Genomic DNA, 24,373 nt, shown 5'->3' with positions numbered 1-24,373 from the left:
GAGATGATAAAAGCTGTTAAGCAGTGGTCACCAACCCTCCTCCTTTCTGCAGTGATTAGTTCCAACCTGCAGCTAAGGGTGTACTAACACTGTGCCAGGTTGCCTTGTACCGTGTCTGAGAACGATTGGCTCTTCTCCCTCCACTTCATATCTGCGATAACATTGCGCTAAATGTTCTGGGCCCAAGCACGCTTACATCATCATGATGCAACTTCTCGTGTAGAAGAAAAGCACTCTGGCAATGTACAGTGTAGTTCACGACTGAGTTGTTGTGAGTGCGCTGACCCTTTTACATGCCTTAGAGCAGAGGTCACTAATAGGCGGACCGCGGTCCGAGTCCGGACCCAGGCACTGTCCCATGCGGATAACTGATAAACTATGGATAATTGTTTAATTTCGACGGGGTGGTCCTATTTTAATCGGCGTATCATTTCTAGTCATTACGGTAACGGTTTAGCGGCCCAGAAAACGTACAGACCAATCACATGCCTTGTAAATATCACACGTGACATTACTCAGCCACTCAGATCTGTGCATTACAATGAGCACTGAGACACGAGTGAGTGACACACACACAGGGAAGGGACGAGGCGCGAAACAGCAGTCGGAGAAGAAAGTGAGCCAGATTATTTTACATGGTGTGCTCTAAAAACCGACAACTGACAATAAGTATTGTTGAAACATGACTGAATTGTACTTAATTTGATTTGACATTCAGTTGTTGACTGTATAAGATGTTGATATACCTACTAGGCTACTTCAGTAAACAGTGTATGCCACTGAATCATGATGCAAGTTAGACATTATGATGTTCTGGACTTTTTTCTTGAGGAAATTTTCTTTGACTGGACCTTATTGAATTGTAATTAAATAGCCCTGCCTTATAGATTTATTGATTATGCAATGCAGCCATTTTCTGTTAATCATACTGAATGTATAAGACAATTTTTTTTTGGAAGTAACTGACGTTGAGGGAGAAAATTTCAGCTTTATTCTCCAATTGCAATTCATGTTCTTCAATAAGGTGAAAACCAGACTTGTTATTAACCCAAAAATTCTCAAATTAATTAAACGTGGGACGTTTGCATCACTGATGTCATGTTTGAGTTCCGGTTAGCGTTCGCACTAGATGCGTAGTGTCTACCTGTCCAGTAGTGAGTCCAACTGAACCATGCCTGAGCCCATCTCTTCAAGTCGGCCTGGGCACAGTACAGAGTGATCACACTAGTCAAACTTACTAGACTTACTAGAAATGTGCTCGAGCACAGTATGAATCGCCTTGTGTGAGTACACCCTAATATGCTGCCCCTGCAACATACCTACAACAATGCATCTGATACAGCCAATCAAGAACTTCCAAAGAACTTATTGAGCTGGAACAGGTGTAGGAGATTGTTGGAACTAGACTCAGCAGGAAGGTAGATCTCCAGGACCAGGGTTGGTGAGCACTGCTCTAGAGTTGATTCTAGACATGCATTTGCATCTGGAGTCTCAACATGAGAACTAAATAAGCGTCAGTGCCAAGAAAGCAAGTCAACATGAGGCTGAAAAACCGGAGATAGAGCCAAAATATTCAGTGCGTCAGAACCAGCATGGTTAAGGAGCAAGAACACATTTGTAAACTTTAGCAGTAGCAAGATGTCAGGTATTACAATAGTGAAAGACTAAATTATACTTTTAATCATGAAGAAAAAACCCTCTTGAACAGGTTGAGAACATTCTCCATGATGTTGCCATAGATGTGAAGGTTTAACAAGATGTGAACCACAACAACAATTAATTCTATATTAAAAAAACAAGAGCGTATATTAAAAAAAGTCTGAAAAGGTCTTTCGGACAGATGAGCTGGAGAAGAACCCCCACTATAGTGATGGAAAGAGGAAACTGTGGAGAAATGTAGGAACAGCAGATGTTTGAATATCTCGATTTTTTTATTCACATTTATGGATTTTTACTGATTCTTACTGTAATAAAGTTAGATCTGCAGTAACACAGACAAGAGAAATGGCACATTCATTTTATCAAAATGCTGAAACAACATATTCAGTAATTACAGGTTTGGGCCATATATGAAAATTTATAATTAAATGAATTTTTTATTTATGATGCAATGTATACATATATATATATATATTACATCATTTCAATTTTTTCTGTGCAACTATCACTATTCAAAAATTCCAGAACTGTCCATGTATGTGGACGGCACACATGAAAAATTATTTATTTGTATTTTTTTGTTAACTATGTGACATATGACAGTATGTTTATCGATGCTGGCTCGTTTTTGAGAAGGTCAGTGCAGAGCTCTGCTTTACAGTGCTCTGCTTTCCATTCGGGCACATTTCTTTGCAATTTTTAATTCGCGTACATTTTTACACACATGCGCGTGGATCGGTTCTGAGCAAGTGAACGGTGAACGAGGCACATTAAAGAGCCTTCACAAACCATTAACAAATACACTGACAGCGCGCCATTTTCAGGCCAAACAGTGCGTAATTGATTAGCGCGAGTGTGACGCCAGGCAGAGAGAATGACTAAGCTAATCCTCCTCGACCCTTTTCACAGTGTTGTTCGAGCTGAAAACAGAGAGGCTGAAAGGAAACCCGGCCCCTCAGAGTCTGTGTTGGCGTCTTGCTGTCACCGAGCTGACGGCGGGAACGTATCGAGGAGACAGAGAACAAAGTGCAGCGACGGGATTTGGAGGTACAAAGAGAAAAAAGTCACAAACAAAAAGAGCACAAGTCCTTTCCCGACATAATCTGATACACGGCGGCTACCTTAAGCGAATTAGGGCAGCTAAAGAGGGGGAAAAGAAGAGAGCTATTGAAAGGAGTCCTTGTTGACTTTAAGAGTTAAAAGGATTGTGCTGATGCAAAGAGGCCTATAACTGCAGCGGCTGGCAGGTAGAACTCTGGAGGCGTCTAAAAGGAGAAAAGCTGTCACCTAGCCTGCTTTAGCATTAGAGATAGTGAGCTATGTTTATCGCAAAACTCCCTTTCGAAAAACAAGTCATTACGAACTACATTAAACTCTTAAACTCTACACTTATCGCTCAGGTATTAACTTCCAGGCTTATTAACAAGTAACTGCACACTTAACGAAGATGTTGTACATGCTTCTGTTTAGCACCAAAAATGGTTCTGCTATTGTTACAAGCTTGATGTTGTGATTAAAGAAGAATAGCTATATATACCTTTTCAAAAAGGTTCTATCTAGAACCATATATAACACATTCTCAATCTGAAGAACGATTTCACCATGCAACTAATTATATGAACATGAAATGGCTCTAAAAGGAACCAGTGCCTTTGCTAAAGAACCCTCGAAGAACCGTCTTTTTTAAGTGTGTCTGATGTATCACTTGGTACCTACTACAAAACTAACATTGCATTTGTTTCCCATTCTTAGTTATTTCTTTAATATCATTGGAAAACATCATCTGCCCTTTACATTGAGTGAACATTTTATGATAAACAGACCAATAAAAATGGTCCAAAAATGCCTGGAACAAAATATACTTATATTAATGTATATTACAGCCAAAAACATCTCATTCTATCACAGCAGCATCACAAACTTTGGCACACGACTGTATAAGAATGATAAGGATATGTGTGCAAAGTGCAGTGACAGGGTTTGGGGGAAGAAGTCCCTTCCTGACAGTCTAACCTTTTTTTAATGCGCCCTATTGCGTTGCCATGGCAACCCCATATAATACAATGTCTATGACATGTTAAGTGTTTTTAAATTTAAAAAAATAAATAAATAAAATGTCATCTGTCTGTACCCTCAAATCAAACGCTGCCCAAAAATGTAAGACACTTATCCTTATAAAGGCCTTTAATTTGTAAAAGTGTAATTTCAGGACAATTGTAGAGACTGTGAAGGTTGAAGGTTCTGCAGACGTGCTGTGCAGTAAACGGTGCTGGGTTTCTGTAAGTTGGTTCTGCAGAGAACTCCGAGATCTGTGCTGTGTCCTTCGGGACATGGAGCACGTGGATGCCCTTTGAGCTCTCTGTTGCTTATCCTGGCTTTAAAGGCACGAGCACAAGCTGTTCAACACTTCACCTTTAGAAAACCCAAAACAATTAATGACTCTACACGCTCGGTCAGCCTGTCCACTGCTGATAACGCTCTGTTTCTGATATCTCTAACTCGCCGTGCTTAGCCGATTTTGAGGCCACTTTGAAACAGAAAGAGTGTCTCCTCACAGTCCGTAAAACAGCACCATCAGAAAAAACAACGCTGATAATGTTGTGTGTAAGTCACTTTCCAGGACAGACTTTTTAGATAGAGATCTTCATGCTTTTCCTTATGCTGTAAATTTATTTGATTGGACAAGTGTCCTTGACTTCAGTGACTGTTAAATAGCATTACTGCGCCAGATGCTCGTTACATGTGCAGTAAAGGATGATGGATCTGAGGAAGGAAGAAAAACTGACACAGCATTAATACTGTCACTGTTCCCTTCAGCAAATCCAAATTATCTTGCACATTAAATAAGGTTTTTATTTAACGTACTTGTGAATTACACTGTTACAACACTGTGTATGACACTGCAAAACTACATACTATTAATTCATGTCATCACCATCATCACCATCATCATTATCATTATCATACTATAGAACAACACGTCATACTATCATCACCATCATCACCACCGCTACTACCATCATTACCACCACTATCATCATCACCCTATAAAACAAAATGCCATACTATCATCACCACCACCACTACCATCACATTATCACCACCACTATCATCACCGTCATCATTATCATACTTTAAAACAATCATCACTGTCACCATTATCATAAGCACCACCATCAGTATCATCACAAAACTTCATACTATCATCATCATTATCATCATCATCATCATCTTCATCATCATCATCACCACACTACAAAACAGGTCATCATAGCATTTTCATCACCACTACCATCATCAGAATCACTACTACCAACAGCATAACCACCACTACCACCACTACCATCATCATCACCATAACCACCACTACAACCATTATCATCATCATTACCATAACCACCACTACAACCCTCATTATCATCATCACCAGAACCACCACTACAGCCATTGTCATCATCATCATCATCATCATCATCAACGTAACCACCTTTACAACCATCATCATCATCATCATCATCATCATCACCATAACTACCACTACAAACATCATCATCATCATCATCGTCATCACTACAACCATCATCATCATCACCATAACCATCACTACAAACATCATCATCATCACCACACTACAAAACAGGTCATCATGGCATTTTTTTACCACCACCATCATCATCACCATCATCATTACCAACATCATCATCATCATCAGAATCACTACTACCAACATCATAACCATCACTACCACCACCACCATCATCATCATCATCATCATCATCATCACCACCACCATGACCACCACTACCACTACCACCATTATCATCATCATCATCATCATCATCATCAGAATCACTAGTACCAACAGCATAACCATCATCATCATCATCATCATCATCATCATCATCACCACCATGACCACCACTACCACTACCACCATTATCATCATCATCATCATCATCATCACCACCATCATCATCATCATAATCATCATCATCATCATCATTACACTACAAAACAGGTCATCATAGCATTTCTTTACCACCATCATCATTATCATCATACCTACTACCACCACCATCATCATCATTACCAACTTCATCATCATCATCAGAATCACTACTACCAACATCATAACCATCACTACCACCACCACCACCACCATCATCATCATCATCATCATCATCATCATCACTACAACCATCATCATCATCATCATCATCATCATCACCATAACCACCACTACAAACATCATCATCATCACCACACTACAAAACAGGTCATCATAGCATTTCTTTACCACCATCATCATCATCATCACCAGAATCACTACTACCAACATCATAAGCACCACCACTACTACCATCATCATCATCATCATCATCACCATCATCACCACCATGACCACCACTACCACTACCACCATCATCATCATCATCATCACCACCATGACCACCACTACCACTGCCACCATCATCATCATCATAATCATCACTACCACCATCATCATCATCATCATCATCATCCTCACAATACAAAACAGGTCATCATAGCATTTCTTTACCATAATCATTATCATCATAACTACTACCACCATCATCATCATCATTACCAACTTCATCATCATCAGAATCACTACTACCAACATCATAACCATCACTACCACCACCACCATCATCATCATCATCATCATCACCACCATGACCACCACTTCCACTACCACCATCACATCATCATCATCATCACCATGACCACCACTTCCACTACCACCATCTTCATCATCATCATCATCATCATCACTACCCCCACCATCATAATCATCATCATCAATATCATCATCATCATCACCACCATGACCTCTACTACCACCAACATCATCATCATTTCCACTGTCATCATTATCACGATCATCATCGTAACCACCACTACCATTCTTCCTTATCAGCAGCTCAACATGTAGACTCTAAACATGTCTTGGCTGATTGGCTGAATTTGGGATGGGGGGGTGGGGTGGGGGGACTGTACATTTTCATTGAAGTATCAGTTTAACATCTCTTTTCTATCATGAGAACAGTTGGTGTTCTAACAGCTTTTTCACTGCCATTTTGCTGTTTGTGATCTTCTGCTTGGTTACAAAGAGAAGTACCATCGGAACAAGGACAAGCACTATGACCTCTGATTAAAGAGCCTCACAGTGTTCCTCAACATGACCACCCTGTCTCAAAAATGATAAAAATCTCACTCCCTGAAAAAGAAGCAGAAGGAGATTTAAGAGGTGTCTTCAGTCCCACAAAACTCGACAACAGGGCTGCAGTGTGAGGACCAAAGGAGAGCAGATAAAAAAGGAAAGTTGTCCTGGAATACAGAAGAGGAGGAAGAGGGGGAAAAAAGGAAGAAAGCAGCGCTCAGAAGGAAAAGAGTGATTTGAGCAGGCTCTCTGAAGTCTAACTAGGACTGGAGCATCCTGTCTGTAGCGGGAAATCATCTGGCGTCCCAGCAGGAGGCCGAGCAGCAGGTGATTTTCTCCAGCTCTCGGCTGAGTGGCGGTGTTTTATTTTATTTTAAGACGCTCCCTAGAGGTTTCTGCGCGGCTGCCGTTTTAGGACAGTCCCTTTCTCCTGATGTGTAAAAATCAGACCGGCTGTGACAGAGTGGAAAACTTCAGCAGATAACAGAGAGAGAGAGAGAGACAGAGGGAGAGAGAAAGAGAGAGAGAAAGAGAAAGAGAGAGAGAGAGAGAGAGCGAGAGAGAGAGAGAGAGAGAGAGAGAAGGGGCCAGAGATAGTAGAGAGGACAGGGAAGGAAGAGAAAGAAAGAGAAAGAAACAAGGAGAAGGGAGAAGGGGAAGGAGATAAAAAAAAAAACGAAAGAGTGATAAAGAAAAAGGAAATAGTGGAGGACAGAGAGAGGGAAGAGGAGGAAAAGAAGGAGTGACAAGAATGGTAGAGTAAGAAAAGGAGAAGGAAGAAAGGGAGAGAGAGGACAAAGGGAGAAGAGGAAAAAAAGTGTGGCAGCAATGGTAGAAGAAGAGGAAAAGGAAGGTACAGAATGAGAGAAACAGAGAGAGAATGAAGAAAGAATGAGAGAGAGAGAAGAGGAAGAGAGGGAAAGAAGGAAGGCAGAGAGAAAAGAAGAGGAAAATAAAGTGTGGCAGAGATGGTAGAGGAAGAGGAAAAAGAAGGGAGGGAATGAGAGAAACAGAGAGAATGAAAGAAATAATAACAGAGAGACAGAAAGAAGAGGAAAAAGAGGAGAAAAGGAAGAGAGAGAGAAAAGATAGAATAAGAAAGAGAGATGTAGAAAGAGAAAGAGAGGGCAGAGGCATTATGGAGTAAGAGATGAGATGAGAGAGAGAGAGGAAGAGGAAGAAGAGAGTGAGGGAGAGAAAAAGGAAAGGATAACAAAGAGAAGAAGAGGAAACAAGTATTAGTGAAAATGAAGGGAGGGAACGAGAAAGAAAATGAAGGAAAGAAGGAGAGAGAAGAGGAAAGGAGGAAAGAAGAAAGAGAGAGAAAGGAGAAAGACAGTAAGGAAGAAAAAAATGAAACAGAGAGAAGAGAGAAAAGCAAGAAAAAAGGGAAAGAGAGAGATGGAAAAAGAGAAAGAGAAGGCAGAGACAAGAGAAGAGACAGTGAGAGAGAGAGAGAGAGGGGGAAAGATAAAAGAAATCGAGGGAGACAAAGGAGGAGGGAGAGAAAAAAGAGAGAGCAATAGAGTAAAAAACAAAAAGAGAGGAATGAAATGAAATGAGCATCAGAAGCAGAACAGAATGGACTGAATCTGCTGAATTACTTCTCTATATTTTATTATTTAAAGTGTTTTATCGTGTGTTTCTAAGCAGAGGTCTCTCCTGTGTGCTGTTTAACGCTCTTCTACCATAAGATACAGCAGCTGAGGCCTACAGGAAAAAACTGAAACTGAAGCATTTTCCTTTGTCTAACGTCTCCTCAGCGCTGTCGATATATTTATTTCACTTTATTTTTTATTTTCAGAAACATCTACAATATTAATGAACTTGTTTTCCATTCATGTTACAGTTTGTCAGTAGTGATCGATGCTGTTGGAAGGGAAAAAACTTTACAAGTAGTTTTTCTGGAAAGTTCAAGGACCTTCAAACTCCAGACAGCGGGACGTCTGCCCATTTTGTGCAATTAGAGCTGGGAATAATGTGGCACATAACCACCTAAAGGCAAAAATAAAAGGAAAAGAGTTAGAGTTCAAGACTCTGCCATAAAAGGCTGCTAAAAATGGAACTGATTTAAGTCTGACCCCAACACAGCGCAGCGCAGCGTGGAAATACTAGAGCACAATTTAAGATCTTACAGAAAAAAAGAAGTGAATAAGTAGGAAAAAAAAAGAAAGAAATTCAAATGCAATCAGTCTACAATGAGGGGAAAAGGGAGAAAATCTTCATTATAGCTTTTAACCCGTGATTAGATTCATTCACACTGTTCACGTAAACTGGACTCTACTGTGAGCTAGAGAGCACTCATCAAAGAGTACTCGATAATAATGAACCTATTAGTAAAAAAAGCCGCACTGCATTTAACAAAAAATCATAATCAAACTCAAGGCGATGGGCCTGTGCACAAATTTTCAACAGATTATGATTGAGCATGATTGTCTTTGTTGTGCGGTGAAATCTCTTCTCGTTGCACTGGGAATTTGTGGAATATTTATTTAACCTGACAATGGCTATGTGTCATGTGCAGAAGACAGGTTTATCTTTTAGTTACTGAATAGTTCATAGCAGTTACTGAATAATTTACAATACACATTAGTAGTGACATCATAATAGTTACTGAATCATTCGTAGTCAACCCAGAATAATTCATAGTACTTACTGAATAGTTCATAGTAGATAGTGACTAATTCACAGCAGTTACTGAATAATTCATAGTAGGTACAAAATAACTCATAGTAGATACTAAATAATTAATAGTAGTAACTGAATAATTCTTAGTAGACAGTGAATAATGCATAGTAGATAAAGAATAATTCATATTAGTGACTGAACAATTCATAGTAGATACTGAAAAATATACAGGAGTTACTGAAAAATGTACAGAAGTTACTGAATAACTCATACTAGATACTGAATATTTCATAGTAGAAAGTGAATAATCCATAGTAGATACTGAATAATAGATTGTAGTTACTAAAAAATGCGTAGTAGATACTGAATATTTCATAGTAGACAGCGACGAATCCATAGTAGTTACTGAATAATTCATAGTAGACACTGACTAATTCATAGTAGATAGTGACTAATTCATAGCAGTTACTGAATAATTCATAGTAGGTACTGAATAATTCATAGTAGATACTAAACAATTCATAGTAGTTACTGAATAATTCATAGCAGATAGTGAATTTAGTGAATTTCTATTTAATTAGTTTTTCTGTGTTATATGTTCTTGGTTCTAAGTTTTAAGTGTGGGTGTGTTCATAGTATAAGCTTCACCCACCAACCCACCCCAACTTAATGTTCAAGTCCCAGAAGTCTAGTTTAGATCACTGACAGTTTCCACTAAAGACAGTAAATGAGAGACACTCTGGAGAGAGCGAGTGAGAATCAGCCAGTCTGCTTTATGTTTTCAGATATTTATGTGACCATTTTTACTAATACGGTATTAAAACTGCTACCTCTTATTAATCAGGGAATTATAATTAAGAGTTTTAAAGGTTAAGACAGGTCATTCTTTTCAGTGCAGTGCAAAACATGTTCATGTTCCTGTGCAGGTTTTGAACAGCATTAGTTGTAAAATAAAGCAACCTACTGCTCCATGCTCCACCGGCCAACTTATTAGTAATTAAATCTGCATCGGAGCGTTTTTTTTTTCGCATTTCTATTCCGCCGCTGCCGTCGCCAGTCTAGCGGGATGTTTGCCTTCAGCCTTCTGGAGAAAGTGCTGAATCTGGACTTCGGGAAATCACCAAGGGAACAGAAAAGCTACAGCACTGCGCATTTAAAGACTATTTATTCTGCAGGTCTGAAATAAATAAAGGTTGAATTTTGATGAATGGAGACAAGCTTTCATTAGGACGCCACATGCTGCAAACTGGCAGGTAAAAAACATAGTTAACCCTGTAATTCAGTGTTTGTCTAAATGTTTGATGATTTACCTCATTAGATGCATCAGGGGAAATAAAACAAATCACTGGTAGAATAATCAGCACTGTAAAGGAATACTCCAGAGGTTTTCAAATCTCAATCTGCTGCATCTGTAGTGTGAGATTGATCATTTTGACACATTTTCTTGAGCTCAGAAAAGCTGACCACTTCAAACTCATAACAGAAACTACTGCACAGTTGCTGTCTGTAAACATTTTTTGTCTATTATGTCATATTTTTGTAGACTACAGCTAGGTTTTCACTGACTTTCTGCACCAACTGCATATGATAAAATTGGAATGCACTGTCCAGCAGCTTGGATCCATCAAACTGATGCTGACCTTCCTATAACCTAAAGATAAGGTCATTCTGTTTATTTTATCCAAATTTATTTATTATTTATTATTATTATTATTATTATTATTATTGTTATTATCACCATTATTTTAATCAGAAGCATAAGACATTCCTCTGCCTTATAGAGCTTTTTGAGTAATTTTAAAGAAAAAAAAAACCTCGACATTCCGAAAACATTACATTTTCCATGGCCTACAACCACCTGGAAGACCTGAAAGACCACCAAAACTGCCCCTATCAGATAAAAGGCACTTAAAGCTTTCATCTTTGAGAGAGCAGAGAAAATCAAGCTGCTTCAGATCTGAAAACATCCACAGGTGTTTCTGTCCATCCTTCCACTGTGAGAAGACAACTCAGCGCTGTGGGTCTGAAACGATGTGTAGCTGTCAAGAAGCCTCACTGAGAAAAGGAGACAGACACATCAAACAAAGAAGCTGAACAATGGACTGACCACCCCAGAGTCCAGACCTCAACATCACTGAATGTGTTTCGATTACTTCAGAAAATGATCAACCAACTTCTAGGACTGAACTTTGGAGGTGTGTCTGCAGATTTCTTTGAGAAACTGAAAGTGAGTCTCCTGAAAAGAATGGAAGCTGTAATGAAGGTAAAGAGTGACACACTGAACACTCAAACAGCTAATATTATCAGTAGCTGTTGAGGCTTCTGTGTCATTTTCTGTTGAATATAAGTTTTTTTCCTTTTTCCTAATGCTAACTTGTATATAACGGTCATTTTGAATGGATATTAAATACATGCACATAGAGATTACACTCTTAAAAAAGATGGTTCTTCAAGGGGTCTTGAGTAAAGACAATGGTTCTGTATAGAAATTATTCTTCAAATTGATAGAGAATGTGTTGCATGTGGTTCTATATAGCACAAAAAAGGGTTCTTCTATTGTTACAAGCTTGATATCAGAACTATAGCAGAATCCTTTATTGGTGCTACACAGAACGATTTTCAGAAACATACACCACATTCTCCATCAATCAATCAATGGTTCTTTGAGTGTCCATGGTTCTATAGAACTACTGTCTTCACTAAAGAGCCCTTGAAGAACCATCTTTTCAGGGGCATATGTTGAAAAACACTGCAGTATTACTTTAATAGAAGCAAAGTGAACAAAAGTGATTTGTTAGTGTAAGGAAATGCAGTCGTAATAAACAGATGAGGTACACATACAGAAATACATGAATACAGAAACCCTCTTGGCCTTGTTGATGATGGATGTATGTATGTGTGCTGTGAGCTAAGGAGGGCAAGGTCAACCCACTGCTCATATCAGACACAGACAAATTTACTCCTAGTATTGGGGGGGGCGGCATTTTAACTACACACTTTCAGACTAGGTCACACTCTTCAAGCTTCATGCTGTGATAGCGAGGAGAGTGATATCCAGGCTTATCTCAGAAAAAAACCACAATATTTACTCAGTGGAGGAGGACAGAATAATGGCCCGTCCATGCAAAGCAAAGTGTCCTTGCCTTGTATGCATAAAGCACTGCTATCAGACTCTGTCCAGAACCACCAAAACGACAATAAAACATAATTTCATAACATTAACCCCATCAGACCGGCCTGAAGGGCCACTGTCCCTGGAGTATCAATCTTTGAGCGTAGTAGTGTAGTGTTTTCCTGTGAAACTAAAGATTTATTGTAAGCAGAGATTATTGCTGGCAAAGTGGACCATTTCCTTCCTTTATCAAACTAGAGGCTCATGCTGCATTGCCATGGGCTCAGGGACTTTTATTGATTCTGTTTGTTGCTTGTTTACACAAAAAGTTAAAATACATATCTGTATTAAATGAGACCAAATCAGATATGTTTTCATGCAAAACGCATATGAAAAACAATCATCTGAACTGCAAAATTGCCAATGTGATTTTGTATTCGCATCATAAGTTCATGTTAGTGAGAGACCACAATACAGTATTATTAGCACAGTATTAGTATTAGTGATTTAGTGGTTTTTGGAAGGCTGTGAAGTGCATTACTGTGAACATTAGCATTACTCTGCTCTGCACGTTGCTCTGTGGACATGCTGTTGAATGCAAATATACAAATATCCCAGGCTGTTTATGGACCAATATCTCCTACTCTAGTGTGTGGGAGTGTTTTTTGAGGTAGTTTATGGACTAATATCTCCTGCTGTAGCACATATAAACGTTTACTGAGGTTGTTTATGGATTTATATCTTCTATTCTATTGTATAGGAACATTATTAAGGTTGTTTATGCACTAATATCTTCTATTCTAATGCATATGAGTGTTTATTGAGATTGTTTATGGACTAATATCTCCGATTCTAGTGTATAAAAGTGTTTTTTTGAAGTGGTTAATGGACTAATATCTCCTATACTAGTGTATGGCAGTGTTTATTGAGGTTGTTTAAGGACTAATATCTCTTATTTTAGTGTATAGGAGTGTTTATTGAGATCATTTAGGGACTAGTATCTCCTGTTCTAGTGTACAGGAGTGTTTGTTGAGGATGTTTATGGACTAACATCTCCTATTCTAGAGTACAGAAGCGTTTATTAAGGTGGTTTGTGGACTAATATCTCCTATTCTACTGTATGGAAGTGTTTATTGAGGATGTTTAGGGACTAATTTATCCTATTCTAGTGTGTAGAAGTGATTATTGAGGTTGTTTATGGACTAACATCTCCTATTCTAGTATATAGGAGCATTTATTGAAGTTGGTTATGGACTGATATATCCTATTCTTGTGTTTAGGAGCATTTATTGAGATTATTTAGGGACTGATTTCTCCTACTCTAGTGTATAGGAGTGGTTATTTATCACTGCTCCATAAGCTCATTCTAATTGCACTACTGTTTATAATTGCACTATTTATACCCACAGACCTTAATCTGTAAGTGACTTTATTGTTAAATTCAGGGACCTTCTTATATTTATATTATTTTTTTTATTATTCTATTTTTCTACAATTAGTGTTTATTTTTTCGATTAGTGTTTAGTGTTTATTTAGTGTCTATTTAATTCACACACTTCCTGTTTACTGTCTATTTAATGTTATTGCTACACCATGGGGTCTAAGAGTAATGCAATTTCAATACTCTGTATGTTCTGTACATATTGTAGTATTGACAATAAAGCTGACTTGACTAAACTTGATTTATGAACTATGACAAACAAGATCATGCAAAAGATATGCAAAAGCAGAAAAGCTTTATTGTATGGCTGAAAGGGTTAGCCTATAAGCAATAAAAGGTGGACTGGAGAAAAACGCAGCTTATTCTGAGAAATATAATTATCAGTCATGCACTAATATGAAATTGGATTGTGTAATGCTCCCACCTGCTTTCCAGGCCTACGTTGCTACCCAGAACCCAGTTCTCTTGCAGCTGGACGCATTCGGATGCACTCTGCAGTTCTGTCGTCTGATTGGCCAATGAGGTGATTGATGGGTGCTGCTTATGCTGATGTGGAGCAGGTGGGAGAGGGGGCAGGGCTTGCTGGCTAGAGAGATGCTCTGTTAGGGGAGAAAAAAAGAGAAAAAATGAGAAAGTGACAGCTGTCGGAGATAATCAGTACGTAATGACTATCACTGTACACAGACAACAGCAACAGAAAAGCCAAACAAAAAAATTATGAAAATCCGGCTGTTTGCAAAATACAGAGACAGAGACAATTACTTTCGGATGTTTTTCTTAAAATGTTCTTTTGGCAAATAATCTTAAATCTAGTCAATTCCCTCTACTGCTCAAGCATTTGGAATTAATGGTTTCAATAATATAAAATCAATTTGGTCAGAAATAAATGTGAACGATGATTCCAATATGCTTGATCTGAACAAATTCACCAGTTTCAGAAAATCGGTAGAAGCTGAATTAAAATGAAGAAATGTTAGATGTGTCCAGAATGGTGGGTGGAGCTTCATAAGACCCTTAAATAACCAAGAAAGCTTGAAAATGAGCTTATAATAAAGGTAATATCCAGAATTCACCATAAACAAATGTGGTGATCAAATTTCAAGGCAGACAAATTCACAAAAAATTATGTAAATAGATCATTAGAACAAATTATTCATGATTTAATAATTTCTTGCACACAGAGTTCTTCAAATATTACGTAAAACATCTGATGAATAGTTGTCAATATTTACATCATAGTTATCACTGTATATTGTTGAAAATGACAAAAATACAGTCAAGATTTTCCATTATGCAATTGTTGTAAAAATATTATGGGATTTAACCTACTTATATTTCCATACAATTGTTTTAAATTTTTCTTTTTTAAGCATTGTTTCTTTAAATAAGCAAAATTATCAGCAAAAAAAGAAAAAAAGACAAGTAACTAGTAATAGGTTAAATAATCTGAACTTAACGCTAAATATACTTACAGCAATCTTGTAATGAGAAATATTAGTATTTGACTAGATTGAAAGTGATCGTACTTGCTACTGTATATTTTTTATTAATTTAACTTTGCACCATAAATTAAAATAAATAAATAAATAAATAAAATACGATGCTATGGTTTAGTGATCATAAAGCAGCTATGTGCTAATCCTTTGAGAATACAGTCATGTGTAAAAGTTTAAAGTCACCCTGTCAAAGGGACATACAATACAAAATGTGACATAACTTTTGCACAGGCCATATTTTCTGTTTTCTGTGTTAAATTCAGCCAATAAACAGTAAATGTGTATTAAAATGTGTAGAAGTGTGTCATGTGTGCTGACATCACTACATGGGAAGGAAGTGGGCAGGGCTTAAGCATTATAATCCCAACATAGCACAGTTACTAATACTGGCACAAATATTTAGACGTATGATCCTGTTTTTCCTGTAAACAGACCTGATTAGGCCTTAACAAGATCAGTAGTTGCAAACCCAGAAAGAAAACAGGATAATTTGTGCTAAATATTAATTGGGAAGCTAGCCGTCCTCAAACTTTTGAAGAGCATTTAGAGAAATGACAGAATGGGTCCTGAGTGCGCTAAACAGATACACACGAGGCGTGTTAGAGAGAGAGCTCGGTCTGCTGTTATTACGGAGGCGCCGAGCGCAGATGCTTGCTAACTCCACCAGAGCAGACAGAAATGAGCTTTTTTTCCCAGCAAGCAGATGTTCCTTGATGGATCCTTAAACCAAGTACTTCACGTTTGATTACAACCAGCGAGAAGCTCTCGTTTAACTAATGACCGGAACCTCCATTAGGACAGCAGGAGAAAGGCAGGTTTCTCATTTCACACCAGGCTGTGTAATTGCCCCCCGGAATGACACTGTGTGATTATTTCACGCCGCCCATACGCCGCCGTCATGATACGCCTGCGTCTGCCCCGATATGGACGCCACAAACATATGCTGTCACAGGCCAGACATGTGCTCAGACGAGCGGCAGAAATCCAATATTTTACACTGCTTATATGCAAAACAAGAGGAAAAGTATTAACAGAGTAATTTGAATCAATCCATCAGTTCTAAAGTTCCCAGGTGAAAACTGAATCAGTCTGAAGGGAGGAATTCTCTGTGTTTACTGAGCTGTGAAGCAAAATCACAAAGACAAGGTGAAAAACATGGCTGTCGGAATGAGTGGCAAAGCAGCTTAACATTTTATTACTACACTTATGTTTTGTTTATATGTGACTTTACAGTTGTGTGCAGAGGTTGGAGCACCCCCAGTCTAATTACAGAGAACAAGCTTAAATAAATGTGACAATTTCTGCAAATGTTAATGCAAAATTTCTAATATAAATATATATACGAACTTTCTATTTTCTACATATATGTATATATAGAAAATTACTTTTAGTGAGTGTGTTTTTGCCTGTAAAAACACAAATGAACTATCCATCCATCCATCCATTATCTAAACCGCTTATCCTTCTGGGTCGCAGTGGGGTGCTGGAGCCTATCCCAGCTGTCATTGGGCGGAAGGCAGGATACACCCTGGACAGGTCGCCAGTCCATCGCAGGGCAGACAGACAGACATACACATTCACACCTAATAACTAATAAACATAAATAAGGTAAAACACAAAATACATATTCATATCTTGGTTAAAAGAATACAGTTATAGAGATCTTGTGATAAACATCACAACATATTGTTTAATTGTTTATTAGTTTTTTTTGTGTTTTCCTCTTTCAAAAAATAAATGCTTACTGCTCTTATAAATCACTATATATATAGTTTTCTCAGATGACTTATAATTTCTGCTTATTTTCTGAACGTAACATATTGAAAAGAAACAATGCTAAAACATACAATACAGCCTGTACAAAACTTATTGCACATTTTAAATTTTATGTTGTTTTTTCCCCATTATGTTAAAAAATAAATGTAAATTGTGCTTTCAATTTTGCAGAAAAAAATTGATTTTGTGTTTGTTCTCTGTAGAAGGTGTGTTCACTTATTCTCACTTATAAAATCAACAAAGCATTTTTTATTGGTTTACTTTCACTTTTTATAACCTATTTTTTAAATACCTCCAGCAGGTGAATGCACTGTAACTAATGAGGTCAGAGAGGAAATAAAGAAACAAGAAACAGATAATGAAAAACAAAACCAACAGACTGGAATATCTGTGTGATTCAACCACAACATCTGATACTTACTAAATAACTATTAAAAAAAAATAAATCCAAACTATAAGACTCAGTGTAGGAGGTTATAAGCATGTTTAGTGCTTGATTTAATAGCAAAAGTCAAGCAGAACAAAAACGCTCCAAATCGACAGACCAACTTAAATAAATAATTAAACACATTAAAGGATTTCTTCCATTTAGAGTAGCTAAATGGCTAGCAGCTAACTCCTGTAAATTCCAGTATATCACGCTAAGCTACACAGATCCAACGCCGCCTTAAAAAGTACCCGGACAGCAAACTGATTAATGATTTCTTATCTCTCTGGGTAAAAAGGCTTTAATTGGTGAAATGCTAAAGTACAGCCTTCTAGCTGTGAGGCTCTATGAGTCACTGCAGAGCAGAGGCAGATGTCACGAACTAAACAGGAATCGCAGTGACAGGTGTCATGCCATATTGATGATGGGGTTAAAATAGGCCTCGCTGGCAGGTGCATTAAGCAGAGTGTTGGAGAACTAGCATGGGAAGCCCTCTGCTTTCAGCTTCTGACACAAAGAGGTCAGAGAGGCTACGACTTTGTGCCTCTGCACAGAACGACATCCAAGACTGCTCGCTCTTCTGTTGGTGGTGTCTATTAGGGCTGCGCTCAACACATCAGATACAGCAATACATAATGAAGACTGAGACACTTTTGTTTGTGTTATTTAATACATGTCCAGGGCCTTTCCCACTTCAAAGTTACTTACACAGTGGCTGCGTTTTCGTTTTGTCTCTGGCCGCACCTTAGCAACCACCAGACAATCCATAGCAATGAATCAGCAACATGTTAGCAACCACCTGGCATTCCACAGCTACTGCCTAGCAACACCGTAGCAACCACCTGGCAATCTATAGCAATAAATCAGCAACACATTAGCAACCATCTGGCATTCCATATCAACGGCCTAGCAACACCTTAACAACGACCTGGGATTTTATAGCAACAACCTAGCAACACCTTAGCAACCACCCGGCAATCCAGAACAATGGCTTGACAGCACGTTAGCAACCACCTGACAATCCATAGCAATGCCCTTGCAACACCTTACCAACCACCTGGCATTTCATAGCAATAGCCTAACAACATTTTAGCAACTATTTGGCATTCTACAGCAAAGGCCTTAGCAACTACCTGGCAATCCATAGCAATGGCCAAGCATCACTTTAGCATCCACCTTGAATTTCACAGAACTGTCTTTGTCAGCTTACAGTTTGTTTACAAACTTCCCCTTTCTAGATACGTCTTACTGTAGATGTCTCAAAGCTGTAATCGCTAATAAGCCTTTGCAAAGAAGTAATAATATTACTAATATTACTTATTTATAAGTACAAAGTCAAAAGATTTTCTATATGTAAAAATAAAAGGAGATATAATCTCAATCTACTGCATCTATACCATGCAGTACATTTCCTCTGACAATATTTCCAACATGTTTCTCTGTACTCTGTAAAAAAAAAAATAAAATAAAAAAATAATAATAATGACAATAATAAAACCCAAATTATATGAGAAACCAATAAGCACATACAGAAGCAACTGCTAGTTGGCTTCCATAATAAGCCAGCAGGTTTTCTATTCTATTACAGGGAAACATATCAACATTATTGTCTGTGGAAATCGACTGTATGATACAAACACAGTAACTGCCCCAAGTGTTTTGTTTTCCTTTCTTTCTCTCTTTTTTTTACATTTTAACAAGGAATATGAGGAAGCAATGCCATCTGCAACCAAAGCATCACTCTGGAAACACACTCCAGCAACACAACAGAGCCTTAAACTCCCTCAGTTTTATGATCTGTGTGGTGTCCTGTTCTGTGCTGCAGCATATTGTGAATATTCTGCTAATACCTGGCCCTAAAACCAGTTCAGAGACAAGGACAACTCTAACTGATAACTGATATTTTATTTAGACAGTATTTTCACTTTTTAAAAATACACACAATTCAATCATTCTGTCTATGCTGATGTCACGACTAAAAGAGCATGTCAAATTACTCAAAAAATGTGGTATGAGCAGAATGTTAAATCCTCACTCCAGTAACACTGTGCTCTATTTTCTCCAACCCTTCTGCATGAAATTCTTGCTTGCATAGTTTATCCAGACTTCCAGAGTGCAGGCGGAAATCTTGGCTGGCAGTTTGTGACATTTTGGGCGTGTCAAGGTGAAAAATAAATGCAAGCGCATATGCATGCATGCTGTTAGCCAGGACTCACTGGCAAAATGTGCAAAGAGGTTGGATTTAACATGAAATGATCTGCAGTGGGGTTACAGAGGTTGAGAAATATGCTCTGTTTTTCCTTTTTAGACCCTAATTTAGTCGGTTCTCATTTCCAACCTTCGTCACCCCCACAGAGCAAAATGTTTTATTAAAGCAATAAGCCACTCAAGGCTGTGCATTACTATGATTTTATCACAAGGAAGGATGTTGTTAGGCACAATGTGAAGCGGAGTGAAACTCCCTTTCCTGTGATAAATTTACTGTAAAGCACAGCCTCAAGTGGCTTATTGCTATTATAAAATGGCAGGCAAAATAATTTATGATAAAATAAACAATTTGTCAGTAAATAATTTAAGTTATAATAAATAATCATCGACATAAACAAATATTCCTCCTTTAGATTATGGTATCATTGACAAGTACCCATGGACTGCTGAATGAGGCGAAAAATGTTTGGTTTTCCAATCACATGTACACAGTCATTTCATTAACTTACAGCTTTTTGTTGTATAGCAATGAATATATCATAACACAGCACTGTTTAATGCAACAACTTTGCTTTATAAGTACTTTTTGGTCACCAAATTACCTCCGTGAGTCCTAATTAGCACCAATCTAACAGTGCCCCTCTTCTCACATTGGGGCGGAATCTCAAATGGCTGCCTGCTCCCTATATAGTGCACTATGTAGGAATTTAAATATTGTCTTCTGCACCCCAACAGAGCATAATATACCTAAAAAACTCATCTGGGATTCAGCCACATCCACACTTGACAAATAGTGCACTGTTTAGTTGTAGAAGCTAGAATTTCAAAACTTTCATAGCACACGACTTAGGGAGTACGGTGCAGTTTGAGATTCAGCCTACTTAAAGTAGATCTGACTGAAACATTAACACTTGAAGCATGTTAACCATTCAAGTTCAATGACATTCTTTAGTTCTTTGCATTGCTGTTTTACAGAGGATCATGTCATAAGTACTTTAATTCAAACCTGTGATATTATTGATGGAGATTAGTTTAGCATGTTTGCTATCTTTTAGCCTGTTAGCTAGCTGATCAGCCTAGTTCTAGTTAAGAACATAAGCTGTCAACCCCTCAAATATTGGAAGTCTTTGCAAAATTTTTGTTCTCTATTTTCTTCTGATAGAGTTTTTCTATTTTCTGGGGCTGATTTTTTAGCCACTTTTCCCCCAATTTAGTTATAGCAACCCCCCCCTTTAGTTAGGTCTCCGTCCATAACACGATGCCACCAAGGTGGGAGGGTGAAGGCTAGAATAAGCTTCCTTCAATACATATGAAGCTCCTCCACATCTTTTCAAACCGCCAATAACCCAACATCATTGCTCAACACGCTTGGAGTAGAACACTAACTGCTCATTCAGATACATGGTCTAACAGGTACTCAGCATCAGAGTGAGTGATGGAACAAGAGCGACCATTCTGCTCATTGAGAGGGAGAGAGGGTAATTATAACCTCTTGGAGTCCCAGTTAAGGATGACTGTGGCTTCACCAGGAAACATACTTACAATCTCAAACAACAGGGCCTACTCAGGTCCCTCATGCAGGTGATGCCAACAGCAGCGCCCCTCCATTCACTAGACAGTAGTTTTTTTTTCTTATGTTATGTTAACAATGGCCCCAAACAAAAGATGAACATACGTATATTCACATATGTTGAATCTCTTGAATCTGCTGATGGAACAAAACCTCATATCTCCAAAGTGATAACTTTACAGGAGAATAAAAAACCTGCCTTCCTTTTAATGTAAGCCAGCGGAACCAGACTATGTTCCAAGTCATTTTGGGCCATTTCCGTTGGTCTATTCATCATGAAATTCACAAGCTATGTAAAGGGCACCAAGCATATTTAAATGCTCATATATATCATACAATATATTATGATTTTTTAAAAAATATGTTTCAACATTAAAGTGGCACATTTTGAAAAAAATACACGTTAACTGCATTTCCTCTGCACACAGAGCTTTCTGCAGGAGACTTTTAGCCGTAACAGTGCAGTCTTGGCCCACGCCACCAGAGCCGGTTTATCATGCAGCGAGCGTAACACGGCCTACAGCCTGTGATCATATTACTGTCTAATTCTGCAGTAGACTAATGACTCACAAACATAGAGTGACTGAGTCTGATTAGAGTGTAAAACAGGCTTCAGCACAGGCCGCCTCACTAAAGATCGAGAGCTAATCACAGTAACGTAATGTTATGAAGTTCATATGGAGTTCAATTACAGAAGTCAATCGATGAATGATAGAGGCCTTATTAGGATTAGGAGGACTCTGCAGTACATGTGCTATTTGTATTTATTCTAATAATAGTGTTTTTTCTGAGAGAGTAAGCACTTACGGAAAGAAAAATAAACAGTTTTTAAATAGAATTTCTAAAGTGCCTAAAACTTTACTGTGCATATTTTTATCAGTAGTAGTAACTACATATTGTCTTGGTATATTCGGTACTGATTCTTAAAATTAAACTTTTAGCCATTTAATTAATTGGGCAGTCTCAAGTAGATAGCAGTACATTTAATTATAGCACTTTAATTAAACTCCCTGTTGCCCCATTAAGTTCATTTAGCCTTATTGGTACATTGATGCCATGTCCTGTTGATGCTTATTGAAACATTCTGTACGGCTCGCACTGTCCTTCTAAAACCTTCAGTAAGATTAACACACTTAAGGGGTAAAAAAAACGCCTTTCATGAAGTTTTGATTAGATTTGCAATTGGATCAAGAGAGATGGCCTCAGTACGAAATTCCTCAATGTCAAGTTGTCATGCTGAGAGTCAACGAGATTCTTTAGTGGACCTCCTATGATTAATATTGCATTCGACCGCAGAAACGACATCTTCATCTCACTCTTCATGCTGATGCTGGTGTCTATCTATCAGGAGGTACTTCAGGGACTGTCTCTATTTTCCATCAGTGGAAAGCTGGAGGGAACAGGTCTAATTCTAAGCTATATTATGCGAATGATGTCTACGCTGGTGTTCTTTCAACACTGATGGCTGGACAAAAGTAATTAGATGAGGAAATAGCAGAGATATCTGTTTATAAAACCAAGTTTCCAAAAGTATTCAGACACCCTTTCAGATTGTTCACATAACTTGTATAATCTCCATAGAAAAGCACTGACCAATAGAATAGGACACTCTGGAGCAGCTGCACATAAGCCTAAGGTCACCATGTCCAGTGTCAAGCATGGGTTAGAGGGGTATAAAGCCCACCAGCATTGGCCTGTGAAGCAGTGGAACTGTGTTCCCTGGAGTGATGGAGCTCCATCCAATATCTTTGGGATGAGTTGGAGTGATCCAAAACTGACCATCCAAAATCAGTACCTGACCTCACTGGTGCTCTTGTGGCTGTCATCAAATCCTCACAACAATGTTCCAACATCTAAAGCCCGCACAGCAAAGTAGAGGTGGAGGAGCAGATGTAAAAGGTCGGTCAGGATCCAATTGTCAATTAAAATCTAAGGTAAAGAGTTCCTCTGGTTTCTCCAGAGCTCTTTAGTGAAGACAATGGTTCTATATAAAACCATGAACTACGCATAATTACGCAACTTTGCATAATTAAATGGTTCTTTGCATGGTGAAAAGCACCAAAAAGGTTCTTCTATTGTAACAAGCTTGACATCACAACAGTAGTGGAACCCTTTTTGGTGCTATTTTGGAATCTTTTCAAAAAGGTTTTATACACAACCATATGCAACATATTCTCTATTTCACCATCTTTTTTTAAGAATGTATATTAAACACATTTAACTAACCCCTTAAATGGCCAGGACCAAACCTGCACACTTCCATAACATAAGAATAACACTGTAGCTCTTGTAGTTACTGAATAAAAAGCCTTAGAATGTAATAAGACTGGAATTAAAGGGATTAAACAAGATCCAAGAAAACAATACTCAAATGAGCCTAATGTTAAGCTGAGTTGTTTACTTAACCCAGTCATTTACTTTATGTCTGAAATGTTACATTTGCTTTGGTCTTGGGCATGAATCTGCAGACACTTTTATACTGAGTATGTGTGAAAAGCGATTTAATTTAGGACTAACAAAATAACAGAAATATAATTCTGATTAATTAAAGTAGGAAAATGGAAATCAAAACATTTAAATGTGTGCCATTAGATGTTCATTTAAAATGTAATAACTTCATATCAATCAGAACAAGTTCTGCGACATTCTTCATTATCAGATTTAGTGGTTGGACATGGATGGGTTAAAAGAGCTGCACAGCTTGTTGAACACTGCTTTTCTTTTTGGGATGGGGGGGTTCCCCTATTTTCTCCCCAGTTTAGTCATTGCCAATTCTATCCACTAGTTAGGACTCCCCCAATCACACAATACTACCAATGTTAGGAGGGTAAAGGCTAGCACAGGCTTCCTCCGAGACCTGTGAAGCCAGCC

General features: G+C 38.1%; 1 protein-coding gene across 1 annotated transcript in view; it reads right to left on the bottom strand.

Annotated features, from left to right (window-relative positions):
* si:dkey-237h12.3 (teneurin-3) overlaps positions 1-24,373 on the bottom strand; it is a 284,586-nt gene that overhangs the window by 125,063 nt on the left and 135,150 nt on the right. Inside the window, exons 4-5 of the mRNA XM_036569289.1 lie at positions 24,215-24,244; positions 14,450-14,603 (exon numbers count right to left, since the gene is read on the bottom strand). Coding sequence (XP_036425182.1) covers positions 14,450-14,603; positions 24,215-24,244 — 184 coding nt within the window. The remainder of the gene's footprint in view (positions 1-14,449; positions 14,604-24,214; positions 24,245-24,373) is intronic.

Source organism: Colossoma macropomum, unplaced genomic scaffold (assembly GCF_904425465.1).
Source record: "Colossoma macropomum unplaced genomic scaffold, Colossoma_macropomum, whole genome shotgun sequence".
Classification (NCBI taxonomy): domain Eukaryota; kingdom Metazoa; phylum Chordata; class Actinopteri; order Characiformes; family Serrasalmidae; genus Colossoma; species Colossoma macropomum.
Note: the sequence above shows the minus strand (reverse complement) of the source record. Positions and strands in the feature narration are given on the sequence as shown.